Source organism: Cervus elaphus, chromosome 18 (genome assembly GCF_910594005.1).
Source record: "Cervus elaphus chromosome 18, mCerEla1.1, whole genome shotgun sequence".
Taxonomy (NCBI): Eukaryota; Metazoa; Chordata; class Mammalia; order Artiodactyla; family Cervidae; genus Cervus; species Cervus elaphus.
In genome coordinates, this window is record NC_057832.1 from 33,338,000 (window position 1) to 33,357,113 (window position 19,114).

The 19,114-nt window shown below is 38.1% G+C and overlaps 1 protein-coding gene across 3 annotated transcripts in view; it reads right to left on the reverse strand.

The window, feature by feature from the left end:
- Positions 1-19,114, reverse strand: part of AGMO (alkylglycerol monooxygenase) — a 373,576-nt gene that overhangs the window by 224,698 nt on the left and 129,764 nt on the right. For all 3 annotated transcript variants that reach the window (XM_043872923.1, XM_043872920.1, XM_043872921.1), the window contains exon 4: positions 18,939-19,042. In XM_043872923.1, the coding sequence (XP_043728858.1) occupies positions 18,939-19,042 (104 nt within the window). The remainder of the gene's footprint in view (positions 1-18,938; positions 19,043-19,114) is intronic.

Consider the following 19,114-nt stretch of genomic DNA (forward strand, 5'->3'; position numbering starts at 1 on the left):
GTCAGTTCTTCACATCAGGTGGCCAAAGTATTAGAGTTTCAGCTTCCGCATCAGTCCTTCCAATGAATATGCAGGACTGATTTCCTTTAGGATGGACTGTTGGATATCCCTGTAGTCTAAGGGACTCTCAAGAGTCTTCTCCAACACCACAGTTCAAAAGCATCAATTCTTGGCACTCAGCTTTCTTTATAGTCCAACTCTCATATCCACACATGATTACTGGAAAAATCATAGCTTTGACTAAATGGACCTTTGTTGGTAAAGTAATGTCTCTGCTTTTTATTATGCTATCTAGGTTGGTCATAACTTTTCTTTCAAGGAGTAGGAGTCTTAATTTCATGGCTGCAGTCACTATATGCAGTGATTTTGGAGCCTCCCCAAAATAAATGTCAGTTTCTCCATCTATTTCCCATGAAGTGATGGGACCAGACGCCATGATCTTAGTTTTCTGAATGTTCAGCTTTAAGCCAACTTTTTCACTCTCCTTCTTCACTTTCATCAAGAGGCTCTTTAATTCTTCTTCACTTTCTGCCATAAGGCTGGTGTCATCTGCATACCTGAAGTTATTGATATTTCTCCCGGCAATCTTGATTCCAGCTTGTGTTTCATCCAGCCCAGCATTTCTCATGATGTACTCTGCATTAAAGTTATATAAGCAGGGTGACAATATATAGCCTTGATGTGCTCCTTTCCCAATTTGGAACCAGTCTGTTGTTCCCTGTCCAGTTCTAACTGTTGCTTCCTGATCTGCATACAGGTTTCTCAAGAGGCAGGTCAGGTGGTCTGGTATTCCCATCTCTTTAAGATTTTTCCACAGTCTCTTTAACAATTTTCCAAGTGTTTCTACTTAGAAAGTCTTTATCTTTCTGACTTACTTCATTCTGTATAATAGGCTCTAGATTCATCTGCCTCATTAAAACTGAGTCAAGTGAAGTAAGTCAGAAAGAGAAAGACAAATACCGTGTATTTACACGTATATATATAATCTAGAAATATGGTGCTGATGATCCCATATGCAGTGCAGCAAAGGAGACACAGATGTAAATAACAGACTTTTGCACTCAGCGGGAGAAACAGAGGGTGGGATGCTTTGAGAGAATAGCACTGAAACATATACATTACCACATGTAAAATAGATAACTAGTGCAAGTTTGATGTCTGAAGCAGGGCACCCAAAACCAGAGCTCTGTGACAACCTGGAGGGATGGTGTGGGGAGGGCAGTGCGGGGGAAGTTCAGGATGGGGGTGTATACCTATGGCCAATTCATATTGGTGTATGTATGGCAAAACCCATCACAATAATGCAAAGTAATTATCCTCCAGTTAAAATTAATTAATTAATAAAAACTAAAAGGAAAAAAATCTTTAGCTTTAAGATATCTAGGCCCACCTTTCTTTTCTCATTTCTGTGCTCTTAGCCATTTCCCCCTTTCCTCATTCCATCTTTTTATACATCCTATATTCTCACCATAATCATGCTGTGAAGGGTTGAGTTATGTCTCTTACAAAGGGAGATTTGGACATGGACATGAACAGAGGAAGAATTCCATGTAAAGAGGAAGGCAGAGATCAGAGTGAAAACATCTACCATCCAAAGAATACCAAAAGCTGCCAGCAAACCACCAGAAGGAAACAACCTTGCTGATATTTTGATTTTCAATTTCTAGCCTCCAGAACTATGAAACAATGCATTTCAGTTGTTCCAAATTACAGAGCTTTGGCTTCTTTGTTAGGGCAGTTCTAAGAAAATAATATGCATAACATATATTGTACGCATATGTACGTACCATATGTTGTACACATATCCCCTAAATTTGCCATCCCCTAAATTTATCATTTATATGCTAAGTCACTTCAGTTGTGTTTGACTCTCAGCAACCCCACGGACTGTAGCCCAGCAGGCTCCTCTGTCCATGGGGGTTTTCTAGGCAAGAATACTGGAGTGGGTTGCCATGTCCTCCTCCAGGGGATTTTCCCAACCCCGGGATTGAACCCCAGTCTCTTATGTCTCCTGTATTGGCAGGTGGGTTTTTTACCATTAGTGCCACCTGGGAGGCCCCCCAAATTCTGTGCTTTCATGGACATTGTCCTTTCACATAATGTTCCACTTAAAACCATATTCATGACAAAATCTTTATTCTTCTTACAGATTGGGCTCAAGCCTCTACTGTTCTGCCATGCTTCCCTTGACCCTCCATGGTTCTCAGAGCAGATAAAACTTTCTACAGTCTCAACAACTTGTATTACCACGGTTGTAGGGTTACTTTAATCCTTCAAAGAAAAAAAAATCACCTTAAGAATAGAAGTTCATATCTTACTTCTCTTCATATCCCCAAACTCTGCCACCATGAAGACTTCTACCAGTCAAAAGTGTATATGCAAAAAAAAAAAAAAAGTGGATGCACTTCTCAAAATAACAACGTGTAAAGGGAATTGAATATTTTAGCCACTTGTACCTGTTTTTCTAAAGTGCCAATAAGTTGATGCAATTTTATGTAGAGTACCTCACTATGATAGAGGCTTCCCTGGCAGCTCAGACTATAAGGAATCTGCTTGCAATGCAGGAGACCTGGCCAGGAAGTTCCCCTGGAGAAGAACTGACACCCCACTCCAGTATTCTTGCCTGGGAAATTCCATGGACAGAGAAGCCTGCCCTCCATGGCATTAAAAAGAGTCAGACATAACTGAGCAACCGAGCACACATGTACGCCTCACTATGACCCCCTTATTTCTCCTTCATTATAAGGACTACAAATGACTATTGTAAAGAAAAGCATCATACATCAAGGGAAAACTTTATTCTTACCCAATTTCAAAGCAAGTCAGTAAACAGCAAAATAGTTCCATTTTGCTGATCTCTGCTATACTCAAGGATCTGAAACAGGTCATGACACAAACTGGCAGAGGGCTTCATTTATTTAACGTCTGGACACAAACTTTGCTTTAGTAGCTGTCTCTGAGTGGAGGCTGAAGGTAGTGACGGAGGACCATGGAGTTCTGAGGCAAGGTCTTGAGAGAGGTTTTGTTTTTTCACTTCATGGGGGGCTCAAGGCATGCTTTCCTTCCATGACATAAGAGTTATGAGAATTTTATCCCCAGTGAATTTGACTGCATTACATCAAAGTTGTTAGTTTCTTGTGTCTATTTGTTCACATTTATCTTTATAGAACTCCAACTCCCCCCATATTGAAAAATAGTCTTTGCTTATGTAGTTTGGCAGGGAGTACATTGTAATAAAAAGATCTGAGATTTTGTCAAAAGTTTCTCTGCAGTTTTATGTGTAATATAAAAACAATATTATACGCGTGAATCATACTTGATATAGTTCAAAGAATGTACACACTCATTATTTAAGGTGATCCTCAAATAACAATATGAGAAGGCAGAACAAATATTAATTGCCTAATTTCATGTACAAAATCACTGAGATTCAAACATTACTTAATTGGTTCAGAGTGGCAAATCTAGCTAGGAATTTATCTTAGGCTGGGATCCAGACCTCTTTCTTCTTAGTGAATTGTTCTCTTCTGTTTTCTAAATGAAATTAATATTTATTTTGAAATTACTATGCTTAAAAATAATATCATACATTAGCTTATTCTCTAACTTACAATGGTTTTCACAAATTGATGTTAAAACTCTATGTCTTTCCTTGGATGCTGGTTAAAATTTACTTCTTTTTAGATTTTTTTAATGTGCTCTAAACATATTTAACTAATTCTTATAATATTGATAATATTAATCTAAAAACAAGTAGTTCTGAGAGATACTACAGAACCTAAAAAGAAATTATATAACCCAGTCATTTAAATTAAGTGTTACTATTTTTACTAAGCTTTTAAAAGAAATACTCAGCTCATTGAAATGTGGATAGCTTACTACTTCCCATTCAATAGCTTCATATGTTACATAAATATGTTAAAATATCTTTTATTCCAAAAATAAATAACTTACTTACCCTGTACTAAGTTTTTGAGAATCTATCTCTTAGAACACAAACATTTAAATGAATGACAGGCTTAAATTATTTCACACTATGGTCTTTTCATTTAGACAACTATAAAACTTTCATTTCCTTCATTCATGTTATGTGCATTTATTAAGAACTGACTGCATTGGGTACTTTATATATGCTAGCATAATAAAAGTGAAAAAATAGAAGTAGATTAATTTCCTTTAAAGTATATGTGCTGGTGTGAAAGTCAACAATGCAAATGATAAGTATTTAAAATAGAGATATACAAGGCTGTTAGCTCAGTTGGTAAAGAATCTGCCTGCAATGCAGGAGATCTTGGAGTTGGTAAAGAATCTGCCTGCAATGCAGGAGACCTTGGTTAGATTCCTGGGCCAGGAAGCTTCCCTGGAGAAGGGACAGGCAACCTACTCGGGTGGTAAAGAGATGGTAAAGCATCTGCCTGCAATGCGGGAGAACTGGGTTCGATCCCTGGGATGGGAAGATCCCCTGGAGGTGAGCATGGCTAACCCACTCCAGTATTCTTGCCTGGAGAATTCCATGGGTAGAGGAGCCTGGCGAGCTAAAGTCCATGGGGTCGCAAAGGGTCGGACACAACTGAACGACTAAGCACAAGCATACAGGACAAAAAGAAAAGCAACTTGGGGAAAGCTATGTAGAAAGGAATTGGCTCCAGTATTCTTGCCTGGAGAATCCCATGGACAGAGGGAAAAAAAAGAAAAAAAAAAAAAAAAAGAAAGGAATTGGATCTTGAAGGAGATAATAATCAAAGGTAAAGCAGAAATAACTTTCTAGGCAGAGATACATGCATGTTCAATAAAATACCAGGGCATTATGTCACAATAGGTTTAGAGAATTGAAAACTAATTGTTCAGCTGGACATGGAGTGACAATGGGGGAAATACGAAGATGAGATCAGAAAAGCAGGCTGGATCAGGTTTAGACCAGCTCTGCCTGTGATAAGGACTCTATGATGTTCCTTTCTAACAGCTATAAAGGAGTTTTGCTTGTTCTGAGCAGGCCTATTGGAAAGGTAACAGTGAGTGATGGATTGAGGGATTAAGAATGGAAACATGGTTACTTTAGCGCCAGCACATGAGAAGTAACTTCAGTGGTATCTGACTCTTATCCACCCTGTAGACTGTAGCCCACCAGGTTCCTCTGTCCATGGGATTCTCTAGGCAGGAATACTGCAGTGTGGGTTGCCATGCCTTCCTCCAGGTGACCTTCTTGACCCAGGGATCAAACCCGTTTCTCTTAGGTCTCCTGCATTGGCTTGCAGGTTCTTTACCACTGAGCCACCTGGGAAGCCTGGTTATTTTAGAATAACAGCTAATTTAAAATAGCATGGAAGACAACCTCAAAGACCTCTGGGACAATGTTAAATGCCCCAACATTTGAATCATAGGGGTCCCAGAAGAAGAAGACAGAAAGGCCATGAGAAAATACTTGAGGAGGTAATAGTTGAAAACTTCCCTAAGATGGGGAAGGAAATAGTCACCCAAGTCCAAGAAACCCAGAGAGTCCCAACCAGGATAAACCCAAGGCAAAACACCCCAAGACACATATTAATCAAATTAACAAAGATCAAACACAAAGAATAAATATTAAAAGCAGCAAGGGAAAAACAACAAATAACCCCCAAGGGGATCCCCATAAGGATAACAGCTGATCTTTCAATAGAAACTCTTCAAGCCAGAAGGGAATGGCAGGGCATACTTAAAGTGATTAAAGAGAAAAACCTACAACCCAGATTATTGTACCCAGCAAGGGTCTCATTCAAATATGAAGGAGAATTCAAAAGCTTTACAGACAAGAAAAACTGAGAGAATTCAACACCGCCAAACCGGCTCTTCAACAAATGCTAAAGGATCTTTTCTAGACAGGAAACACAGAAAAGGTTTATAAACTCAAACCCAAAACAACAAAGTAAATGGCAACAGGATCATACTTATCAATAATTACCTTAAATGTAAATGGGTTGAATGTGCCAATCAAAAGACAAAGGCTGGCTGAATGGATACAAAAACAAGACCCCTATATATGCTGTCTACAAGAGACCCACCTCAAAACAAGGGGCACATACAGACTGAAAGTGAAGGGCTGGGAAAAGATATTTCACACAAATGGAGAGCAAGCATAGCAATAGTCATATCAGATAAAATAGACTTTGAAATAAAGGCTGTGAAAAGAGACAAGGAAGGACACTACATAATGATCAAAGGATCAATCCAAGAAGAAGATATAACAATTATAAACATATATGCACCCAACATAGGAGCACTGCAAAACGTAAGACAAATGCTAACATATATGAAAGGGGAAATTAACAGTAACACAATAATAGTGGGAGACTTTAATACCACACTCACACCTATGGATAGATCAACTAAATAGAAAATTAGCAAGGAAATACAAACTTTAAATGATACAATGGACTAGTTAGACCTAATTGATATCTATAGGACACTTCACCCTAAAACAATGAATTTCACCTTTTTCTCAAATGCACATGGAACCTTCTCCAGGACAGATCACATCCTGGGCCATAAATCTAGCCTTGGTAAATTCAAAAACATTGATATCATCTCAAGCATCTTTTCTGATCACAATGCAGTAAGATTAGATGTCAACTACAGCAGAAAAACTATTAAAAATACAAACATATGGAGGCTAAACAACACACTTCTGAATACCAACAAATCACAGAAGAAATCAAAAAAGAAATCAAAATATGCATAGAAAGGAATGAAAATGAAAACACAGCAACCTCAAACCTATGGGATTTGGTAAAAGCAGTGCTAAGGGGAAGGTTCATAGCAATACAAGCCTACCTCAAGAAACAGGAGAAAAATCAAATAAATAACCTAACCCCACACCTAAAGCAACTAGAAAAGGAAGAAGTGAAGAACCCCAGGGTGAGTAGAAGGAAAGAAATCTTAAAAATTAGGGCAGAAATAAATGCAAAAGAAACAAAAGAGACCATAGAAAAAAGTCAACAGAATGAAAAGCTGGTTCTTTGAGAAGATAAATAAAATAGACAAACCATTAGCCAGACTCATCAAGAAACAAAGGGAGAAGAATTGAATCAACAAAATTAGAAATGAAAATGTAGAAATCATGACAATGCAGAAATACAAAGGATCATAAGGGACTACTATCGTCAACTATATGCCAATAAAACAGACAACTAGGAAGAAATGGACAAATTCTTAGAAAACTATAACTTTCAAAAAATGAACCAGGAAGAAATAGAAAATCTTAACAGACCCATCACAAGCACAGAAATTGAAACTGTAATCAGAAATCTTCCCACAAACAAAAGCCCAGGACCAGATGGCTTCATAGCTGAATTCTACCAAAAATTTAGAGAAGAGCTAACACCTATCCTACTCAAACTCTTACAGAAAATTGCAGAAGAAGGTAAACTTCCAAACTCATTCTATGAGGCCACCATCACCCTAATACCAAAACCAGACAAAGATGCCACAAAAAAAGAAAACTACAGGCCAATATCACTGAGGAACACAAATGCAAAAATCCTCAACAAATTTCTAGCAAACAAAATCCAACAACATATTAAAAAGATCATACATCATGACCAAGTGGGCTTTATCCCTGGTATGCAAAGATTCTTCAATATTCACAAATCAAACAATGTGATACACCACATTAACAAATTGAAAGATAAAAAACATATGATTATCTCAATAGATGCAGAGAAAGCCTTTGACAAAATTCAACATCCATGTATGATGAAAACTCTCCAGAAAGCAGGCATAGAAGGAACATACCTCAACATAATAAAAGCCACATCTGATAAACCCACAGCAAACATCCTCAATGGTGAAAAATTGAAAGCATTTCCCCTAAAGTCAGGAACAAGACAAGGGTGCCACTCTCACCACTACTATTCAACATAGTTTTGGAAGTGTTGGCCACAGCAATCAGAGCAGAAAAATAAATGAAAGGAATCCAGACTGGAAAAGAAGAAGTAAAAATCTCACTATTTGCAGATGACATGATCCTCCACATAGAAAACCCTAAAGACTCCACCAGAAAATTACTAGAGCTAATCAATGAACACAGTAAAGTTGCAGGATATAAAATTAACACACAGAAATCCCTTGCATTCCTATACACTAGCAATGAGAAAACAGAAAGAGAAATTAAGGAAACAATTCCATTCACCATTGCAATGAAAAGAATAAAATACTTAGGAATAAATCTACCTAAATAAACAAAAGACCTATATATAGAAAACTATAAAACACTGATGAAAGAAATCAAAGAGGACACAAATAGATGGAGAAATATACCATGTTCATGGATTGGAAGAATAAATATGGTGAAAATGAGTATACTACCCAAAGCAATCTATAGAGTCAATGCAATCCCTATCAAGCTACCAATGGTATTCTTCAGAAAATTAGAACAAATAATTTCACAATTTTTATGGAATTACAAAAAACCTCGAATAGCAAAAGCAATCTTGAGGAAGAAGAATGGAACTGGAGGAATCAACCTGCCTAACTTGAGGCTATGCAACATCAAGCAACAGTCATCAAGACAGTATGGTCCTGGCACAAAGACAGAAACATAAATCAATGGAACAAAACAGAAAGCCCAGAGATAAATCCACGCAACTATGGACACCTTATCGTTGACAAAGGAGGAAAGAATATACAATGGAGAAAAGACAACCTCTTTAACAAGTGGTGCTGGGAAAACTGGTCAATCACTTGTAGAAGAGTGAAACTAGTACACTTTCTAACACCATACACAAAAATAAACTCAAAATGGATTAAAGATCTAAACATAAGACCAGAAACTATAAAACTCCTAGAGGAAAACATAGACAAAACACTCTCTGACATAAATCATAGCAGGATTCTCTACGATCCATCTCCTAGAGTAATGGAAATAAAAGCAAAAATAAACAAATGGGACCTAATTAAACTTAAAAGCTTTTGCACAATGAAGGAAACTATAAGCAAGGTGAAAAGACAGCCTTCAGAATGGGAGAAAATAATAGCAAATGAAGCAACTGACAAAGAATTAATCTCTAAAATATACAAGCAATTCCTGCAGCTCAATTCCAGAAAAATATGCGACCCAATCAAAAAATGGGCCAAAGAACCAAACAGGCATTTCTCCAAAGAAGACATACACATGGCTAACAAACACATGAAAAGACACTCAACATCACTCATTATCAGAGAAATGCAAATCAAAACCACAATGAGGTACCATCTCATCCCAGTCAGAATGGCTACTACCAAAAATTCTACAAACAATAAGTGCTGGAGGGGGTGCAGAGAGAAAGGAGCCCTCTTACACTGTTGGTGGGAATGCAAACTAGTACAGCCACTATAGAGAACAGTGTGGAGATTCCTTAAAATACTGGAAATAGAACTGCCATATGACCCAGCAATCCCACTGCTGGGCACACACACTGAGGAAACCAGAATTGAAAGAGACACGTGTACCCCATTGTTCATCACAGCACCATTTACAATAGCCAGGACATGGAAGCAACCTAGATGTCCATCGGCAGACAAATGGATAAGAAAGCTGTGGTACATATACACAATGGAATATTACTCAGCTATTAAAAAGAATGCATTTGAATCAGTTCTACTGAGGTGGATGAAACTGGAGCCTATTATACAGAGTGAAGTAAGTCAGAAAAACACCAATATAGTATATTAATGCATATATATGGAATTTAGAAAGATGGTAACAATGACCCTCTATGCAAGACAGCAAAAGAGACACAGATGTAAAGAACAGACTGTTGGATTCTGTGGGAGAAGGCAAGGGTGGGATGATTTGAGAGAATAGCATTGAAACATGTATATTATCATATGTGAAATAGATCACCAGTCCAGGTTCAATGCATGAGGCAGGGTGCTCAGGGCTAGTGTACTGAGATGACCTTGAGGGATGGGATTGGGAGGGAGGTGGGAGGGAGGGTCAGGATAGGGAACACATGTACACCTATGGCTGATTCATGTGAATGTATGGCAAAAACCACCACAATATTGTAAAGTAATTAATCTCTAATTAAAATAAAATAAAATAAAACAGCATGGCTGAATCAGTGCTCTTCATGATATTCTAGGGGGTCCTAGGAATCAATGTCTATTGGTAATGACTAGGTGTAAGTTGCTTTTTTCTTGAGTCAGTATATGATCTATCGTGGCTCTGAGTTTCAAATTATAGGTATGGAAATGCAGTTCTATCTTTTTGTAAACTATTTGTTTTATAATAGTTTTATACTTGCAAAAGGGTTGCAAAGATAGAAAGTTGCCACACATTCTCACCCCAATCTCTCTATTGTTAATATATTACTAAACTGAATCAAAAAAATTAAGGAACTGACAGCGGTTCATTACTTCTACCTAAACTCCACACCTTATTTAAGCTTCACTAGTTCTGTTTCTCCCCACTAATGTGGTTTTTCTACTTTAGAATCCATCTAAGATAAAACTTTACATTTAGTTTTTATCTTATAGCCTCCTCTGATCTCTGATTGTTTCTCAGACATTCTTTGTGCTTCATAACACTTTCAAATATTGGCTAGGTATTTTTGTACAATGTCATTCAATTTGAGATTGACACATGTCTTTTCTTATGGTTAGACTGGGATTATAGGTTTTGGTGACAGAGACCATGGGGGTAAATACTCATTCCCATGTATCTTGTCATCGGGTACATACTATCCCCAGCATATATTTTTTTTATCACATCTTATCAAATGGTACTTTCTACCAAGATGTCACTGCTGATGTTAACTTTGATCTTTGATTGATTGACTGCCAAGTTTCTCTACTGTAAAGTTAAATTCCCAACCCAAATTCTGTCCCCTTTCCATAGTCTTTTCTTAGTAAAGGAATTTTTAAAGTAGAGCCCAGAGACTTCCCAGGTAGTCCAGTGATTAACACTCTGTACTCCCACTGCAGCGGGGACAGTTCCCATCCCTGGTTGTGGAACTAAGACCCCACATGCTGCACACCACGGCATGAAAATAAATATATAAATACAGTGAAGTTCAAGGGTAAAAGGGGTAAATTGGGCATTAATCCCAGTATTCTGGAAGGGGGATTATCTACAGATATCATTTCAAACTCTTTAGGGTATTTCATTTTGTTTGTTTGCTCCTATTTATTTATGTATTCAATCATTGATCTATGTCAGTATGGACTGATTTCAAGTGTATTTGAAAAATAGGGGCTTCCCTGGTGGCTCAGATAGTAAAGAATCTGCCTACAATGCAGCAGGAGACCCAGGTCTGATCCTGAGTTGGGAAGATCCCCTGGAGGAGAGCATGGCAACCCACTCCAGTATTCTTGCCTGGAAAATCTCATGAACAGAGGAGCCTGGTGGGCTTCAGTCCATGGGGTCACAAAAAGTCAGATACAACTGAGAAACAGTCACCTTCACTTTCACATGTCAGTGTAGACTGATTTCAAATGTATTTATTTTATACTTTGGATTATAACTTCACACTATGTTACATATTAATTGTTCTGCATTATGGCCATTGGGAGCGCCATCAAGTTGGCTACTGTATCCCAGGACTGATCCCATTCTTTTATTTTTTGAGCACTTCTAAAGCCAAGTTTTGAATATAAAGTGTAGCTTTCAGATTATTTTATTTATAACATGAGAATAAAATGAGATGTTAATCCTGACCCTAGTATATTTTACACAATATTCACGAGTCTAGACACATTTTACTATTTGCAAAGTGAAGAGACTATCATATTTAAGGCATTATGTTAAGATATATAATAAAAGACTGAATAGCAAGTAAAACCATATATTTAATTACATAATAAATAAGCCTCACTTAAACTGCACTCCCAGAAGGGGCAATACACAGATATGGGATTAAGAGGTATAAACTATAATGTACAAAATAAACTACACAGATATATTCTACAATACAGGAAATACAGCCGATATTTTACAGCAACTATAAATTAAGTATAACTTTTACAATTGTGATTCACTATTTTGTATACCTGTAACATATTATATTGTTTTATACTTCAGTAAAAAATGAATCAATAATTTGAGGGAGGGAAAGTTACTCCACTAATTGTAGCTCTTTGGGGATGAGTAATGTTAAATTAGCCAAAACTGGGTTTTAAAAATGCAAAAAGTATGTTATAAATTAGTGAATTTTCAATTCTCATCTTAAACTACTTTAAATGACAGGCCTACCACCCTAATATTCATAGTAATATGAAAGAAAAGACTCTGAGCTTAATCTTGCCTTTCATTTCACAAATCAGTTTATTATTTGCTCTAAAATACCTTGTTACCTTAGTAACTACCAAATTATATGCCTTATGTAGCTGTGTCAGTGAAGATAATCCCACAAAAGACTTAAAGAAAATGAAGAGAAGTGACAAGTCTTTTAATTTTAAAGTGTAGAAAGACCTATCATAGAGTAACAACCATCACAGACCATCTAAGTTATCTTCAAATACACCTACAAATATTAACAAGAATCCAGGCTGATTTACAATTCCTTCCTTTCATTTCTCATACTGCACATCTTTTCTTCCTCCCCATCTCCACCCCAGATTACCAGCTTGTGGTGTATTCCCAATGCTAGTGTATTTATTCAGCATATTTTCTGTGTCTGTGGCAAAGTGATATGATGTTTTAAATGGAATATAGTTGGGCAATAAATAAGTGTGAACCTACATTTCACTGTACAAAAAAGATCTTCACGAGCCAGATAATCATGATGGTGTGATCATACACCTAGAGCCAGACATCCTGGAATGTGAAATCAAATGGACCTTAGGAATCATCACTACGAACAAAGCTAGTGTAGGTGATGGAATTCCAGTTGAGCTATTTCAAAATCTGAAAGATGATGCTGTGAAAGTGCTGCACTCAATATGCCAGCAAATTTGGAAAACTCAGCAATGGCCACAGGACTGGAAAAGGTCAGTTTTGTTCCAATCCCAAAGAAAGGCAATGCCAAAGAATGCTGAAACTACCGCACAATTGCACCCATCTCACATGCTAATAAAGTAATGCTTAAAATTCTCCAAGCCAGGCTTCAGCAATATGTGAACCATGAACTTCCAGATGTTCAAGCTGGTTTTAGAAAAGACAGAGGAACAAGACATCAAATTGCCAACATCCGATGGATCATCGAAAAAGCAAGAGAGTTCCAGAAAAACATCTATCTCTGCTTTAATGACCATGCCAAAGCCTTTGACTGTGTGGATCACAATAAACTGTTGAAAATTGTGAAAGAGATGGGAATACCAGACCACCTGACCTGCCTCCTGAGAAACCTGTATACAGGTCCGGAAGCAACAGGTAGAACTGGACATGGAACAACAGACTGGTTCCAAATTGGGAAAAGAGTACATCAAGGCTGTATATTGTCACCCTGCTTATTTAACTTATATACAGAGTACATCATGAGAAACGCTGGGCTGGAGGAAGCACAAGCTGGAATCAAGATTGCTGGGAGAAAGATCAATAACCTCAGATAAGCAGATGACATCCTTATGGCAGAAAGTGAAGAAGACCTAAAGAGCCTCTTGATGAAAGTGAAAGAGGAGAGTGAAAAAGTTGGCTTAAAGCTCAATATTCAGAAAAGTAAGATCATGGCATCCGGTCCCATCACTTCATGGCAAATAGATGGGGAGACAGTGGAAACAGTGGCTGACTTTATTTTTCTGGGCTCCAAAATCACTGCTGATGGTGACTGCAGCCATGAAATTAAAAGACACTTACTCCTTGGAAGGAAAGTTATGACCAACCTAGACAGCATATTGAAAAGCAGAGACATTACTTCGCCAACAAAGGTCCGTCTAGTCAAGGCTCTGGTTTTTCCTGTAGTCATGTATGGATGTGAGAGTTGGACTATAAAGAAAGCTGAGCACAGAAGAATTGATGCTTTTGAACTGTGGTGTAAGAGAAGACTCTTGAGAGTCCCTTGGACTGCAAGGAGATCCAACCAGTCCATCCTAAAGGAGATCAGTCCTGGGTGTTCATTGGTAGGCCTGATTTTGAAGCTGAAACTCCAGTACTTTGGCCACCTGATGCGAACAGCTGACTCATTTGAAAGGACACTGATGCTGGAAAAGATTGAGGGCAGAGGGAGAAGGGGACGCCAGAGGATGAGATGGTTGGATGGTATCACCGACTCAATGGACATGGGTTTGGGCAGACTCCAGGAGTTGGTGATGGACAGGGAGGCCTGGCATGCTGTGGTTCATGGGTTCGCAAAGAGTCGGACATGACTGAGCCTCTGAACTGAACTACATTTCACTTAGATTTCCACTAATTTGTATTTTTGGATGTTTTGGCTTAATAGGGGAAAGGGCACAAGCTTAACTAGGATAAAGATGGGAGTCAGATGCCTGGACTCAAATTCCAAATGACAGTGTTCAATATTGTATGATACAGTGGGCTCCCCTGAGATTTATTTTGAGGCTATAAAAAAATAGATTATTTAAACGTATGTAATATGTTTAAACATAATATATTTAAATAGATGATATAAATATAAATCTCCCAGTTTTCTTCTACTTTTGAAATCTATGATGCTCAGATAAAATTTTTCCTCTGACAATTGCTCTGGTAGTTAACTCACTAACAACATGTTTCCCTGGAGCAACTTCCAACATAGCTACATCATTTCTTGGAGACTTTCTCCTCCAAAATGCAAATACTGGAGGTTTGAGTTATCATTATGTAAATAGTAATATATGCCTCGGGAGAGAATAAATATCTTTGAGGTTATTATTTTAATCAGTCATATATTCAGCCTATTTTGTACAGGTTAATAGAAGTTTGCATTAATGCAGCTATTCCCTAAGAAGGGAGGGTGGACACTATTCCCTCCCTAGTCAAAGGCCTGTCCTTCCCTCCATTCACTGAAGCCCTGAACAACTCTTGAGGTATGTGGAACTGTGTAAGATGGAGTATTTTCTTCTACATTTAACTATCCAGAGTTCCAGGACAAGCTATAGAAGATACGAGAGGGGAATTACCTATCTATCTTTTCCATCTATATTGCTTAGAGCTGTGTTATAGATGGAATCATTTCTCTCTAAAGTCCATGTGTTGAAATCTTATTCCCTAAATACCTCAGAATGTGACCTTATTTGGAAATAGGATCATTGCAGATGTGATTAGCTAAGAGGTCCTCATAATGGAGTGGGGTGGGCTCCTAATCGAGTATGACTAGTATCCTTATTAAAAAATGAGAAATTTGAACACAGATGCAGGGAGACCCCCATGTGAAATTGGACCCCCATGATTTCCCCAAGATTGGGGAACCTAGGAGAAAGGACTGGAACAGCCTCTCCCCTAAGGAGCTGACCCTGCCAACACTGGTTTCAAACTTCTGGCCTCCAGAATGGTGGGACAGTACAATTCTGCTGTTCTAAATCACCCAGTTTGTGGTACTGGGTTACAACAGGCTTAAGAAATTATAGGCTATAACATAGGTGCACTGGTGTGGGGAGGAGGGGGTTGATTTCTTTGAATATCCATTTCAGCACACGTATTAGTGCCATCATTGGCTTATCCATTTGTATGGCCTATGCATCTGTCTGAGTCAGAACATATGCCAGTGTATCTTTCTACGGACTGTGTGAGGCATCTGATTACAAATATGGGGCTTTGTCACCTACTAGCTGTGTAATTAACCTCATTGATCTAAAGGTCTTCATAATAGTTAATACTTGATCTAGTATAGCATGGGGCTTATTTGCGAGGATCAAAGGAGATGACAAAAGTGAAAGGCAATACACAGGCACACAGAAGAGGATTCAGTGTAGAGGTTAAGATCGTTGCAGCCAGGGTGAATGAGTCCAAATTCTACTCCACTCTTTACCAGTTTTGTGACTGAACTGTGGAGTAAGCTATAATTTTGAAATGAGAGTTTAATAGCACCTGTGCCAGAAAGAACAAACAAATTAATATATAAAGAGGTCTTAGAGGATTGCCTGGCACATAGAAAATATTCAATAAATGGTATCTATCATGCAAGCTATTGAGAACTATTCAAATATTAGATAATTATAATTTATAGTTAGTAAAAGCTATTGACGAATATCTTTGTACGCTGATAATTTTGACATTCTAGCTCAAGGTGCATTTTAGTAGCAGTATTTTAGACAGCTATTAACGCAAGAGTTAAAGAGAGAATTACAGATGATGTCTGACAGCAGGTAGATCAGGTTTGTCCAGTGACTCAAAAGAACCTTAGAACTAGAAGCAATTTCTGACATACATTAGTTTTGTCATTTCCTTGTTTTAAAATATTTTGGAGCCATACTTTCTGTTGAGCATTATACTAACTGCTCTAATATGCAAATAAAAAGCAAAAGATTTAGTTGGATTTTACTTCAGCATGCAGAATTAGGAATTGATTTTTTAAACAACTGTTTTTAAAAGTTTCTAATGAAATCTTTTCATATGTTTGAATCGAGATACACTGTCAATATATCATGCTCCTTGTTCTTCTTGTTCAGTTGCTAAATCACGTAAGACTCCCTGTGACCCCATGGACTGCAGCACACCAAGCTTCCTTATCCATCACCAACTCCTGGAGCTTGCTCAAACTCATGTCCATTGAGTCGGTGATTCCATTCAGTCTTCTCATCCTCTGTTGCCCCCTTCTTCTCCTGCTCTCAATCTTTCCCAGCATCAGAGTCTTTTCCAATGAGCTGGCTATTCACATCAGGTGGCCAAAATATTGGGAGTTTCAGCTTCAGCATCAGTCCTTCCAATATTGATTTCCTTTAGGATTAACTGATTTGATCTTCTTGCAGTCTAAGGGACACTCAAGAGTCTTCTCCAGCATCACAGTTCAAAAGAATCAGTTCTATGGTGCTCAGCCTTCTTTATGATCCAACTCTCACATCCATACATGCTGGAAAAACCATAGCTTTGAGTATATGGACTTTGTTGGTAAAGTGATGTCTTTCTTTTTAATATGCTGGCTAGGTTTGTCATAGCCTTCCTTACAAAGAGCAAGCATCTTTTAATTTCATGGCTGCAGTCATTGTCCACAGTGATTCTGGAGCCCAAGAAAAGAAAATCTCTCATTACTTCCACTTTTGCCCCATCTATTTCTCGTGAAGTGATGGGACAGGATGCTATGATCTTAGTTTTTTGAATGTTGAGTTTTAAGCCAGCTTTTTCACTCTTGTCCTTTACTCTCATCAAGAGGCTCTTTAGTTCCTCTTCATTTTCTGCCATTAGAGTGGTATCATCTGTGTATCTGAGGTTGTTGATATTTCTCCTAGCAATCTTGATTCCAGCTTGCAATTCATCCAGCCCAGCATTTTGCCAGATGTACTCTGCATACAAGTTAAAAAAACAGGAAGACAATATACAACCTTGTCATAATCCTTTCCAAATTTTAAACCAGTCAGGTGTTTCATGCAAGAGTCTAACTGTTACTTCTTGACCTGCATACAGGTTTCTCAGGGGACAGGTAGAGTGGTCTGGTATTCCCATCTCCTTAAGAAGTTCCCACTAATTGTTGTGATTCACACAATCAAAGGCTTTCACATAATCAGTGAAGGAGAAGCAGATGTTTTTTCTGGAATTCCCTTGCTTTCTCTATGATTCAGTGAATGTTGGCAATTTGATCTCTGGCTCCTCTGCCTTTTCTAAACTGAGCTTGAACATCTGGAAGTTCTTGGTTCACATACAGCTGAAAGCCTAGCTTGAAGGAATTTGAGCATAACTTCACTAGCGTGTGAAATGAGCACAATTGTACCATAGTTTGAACATTCTTTGGCATTTCCCTTCTTTGGGATGGGAATGAAAACTGACCTATTCCAGTCCTGTGGCCACTGCTGAGTTTTCCAAATTTGCTGGCATATTGAGGGCAGCACTCTCACAGCATCATCCTTGAGGATTTGAAATAGCTCAGCTGGAATTCCATCACCTCCACTAACTTTGTTCATAATGATGCTTTCTAAAGTCCACTTGACTTCACACTCCAGGGTGTCTGGCTCTAGATAAGTGACCACACCATCACAGTTATCCTGGTCATTAAGACCTTTTTGGTATATTTCTTCTGTGTATTCTTGCCACCTATTCTTAATCTCTTCTGCTTCTGTTAGTTCTTTACCATTTCTGTCCCTTATTGTGCCCATCCTTGCATGAAATGTCCCCTTGATATCTCCATTTTTCTTGTTGAAATCTCTAGTCTTTCCCATTCTACTGTTTTCCTCTATTTCTTTGCATTGTTCAGTTAAAAAGGCCTTCTTATCTCCCCTTGATGTTCTCTGTAACTCTGCATTCAGTTGGGTATATCTTTCCTTTTCTCCCTTACTTTTGCTTCTCTTCTTTCCTCAGCTATATGTAAAGCCTCCTCAAACAACCATTTTGTTTTCTTGCATTTCTTTTTCTATGGAATGGTTTTGGTCACTGACTCATGTACAACATTATGAACCTCTTCCATAGTTTTTCAGGCATTCTGTCTACCAGATCTAAACCCTTGAATCTATTCATCACCTCTACTGTATAATCAAGAGGGATTTGATTTAGGTCATACCTGAATGGCCTAGTGGTTTTCCCTACTTTCTTCAATTTAATTCTGAATTTTGCCATAATCTGAGCCATAATCAGCTCCAAGTCTTGTTTTTGCTGACTGCATAGAGCTTCTCCAGCTTCAGCTGTCAGTAAATAAGGATTAGCCAGACACTTTCTCACCTTCCCATACACCTCGGAGTGAGTTTTGGGCTGTCAAATAAAAGAGTACCTTTGGACAACACCACTTGTTTCTTATGTGTCTGGCTTCACAGAGGAGAAGGAAACACTTCAGTCTCTGGCCTTATGGAGGAGAAAGAAGTATTTTAGCAAAACACTTTCCATTCGTTTACTCAGAAGAAGAAATAGGAACAGCTGTGACTGAATGAAATTATATTATCACATGAATTCAGTTTTGTAAACTTACCCAGGAAGTGTAAATTTGGAGGACGGATTGTCTCAGTGCTGTGGATAAGTTATAGCCTTCAGAACTGTGGTGCGTTTGGTGACCAGCCCACATAATGTTAACCTCTGCAAAACACATAATTTGAAATGAGCCATGAGAATAAGAACAAGGCAACTTCCATTTTCAGTTGTGTATGC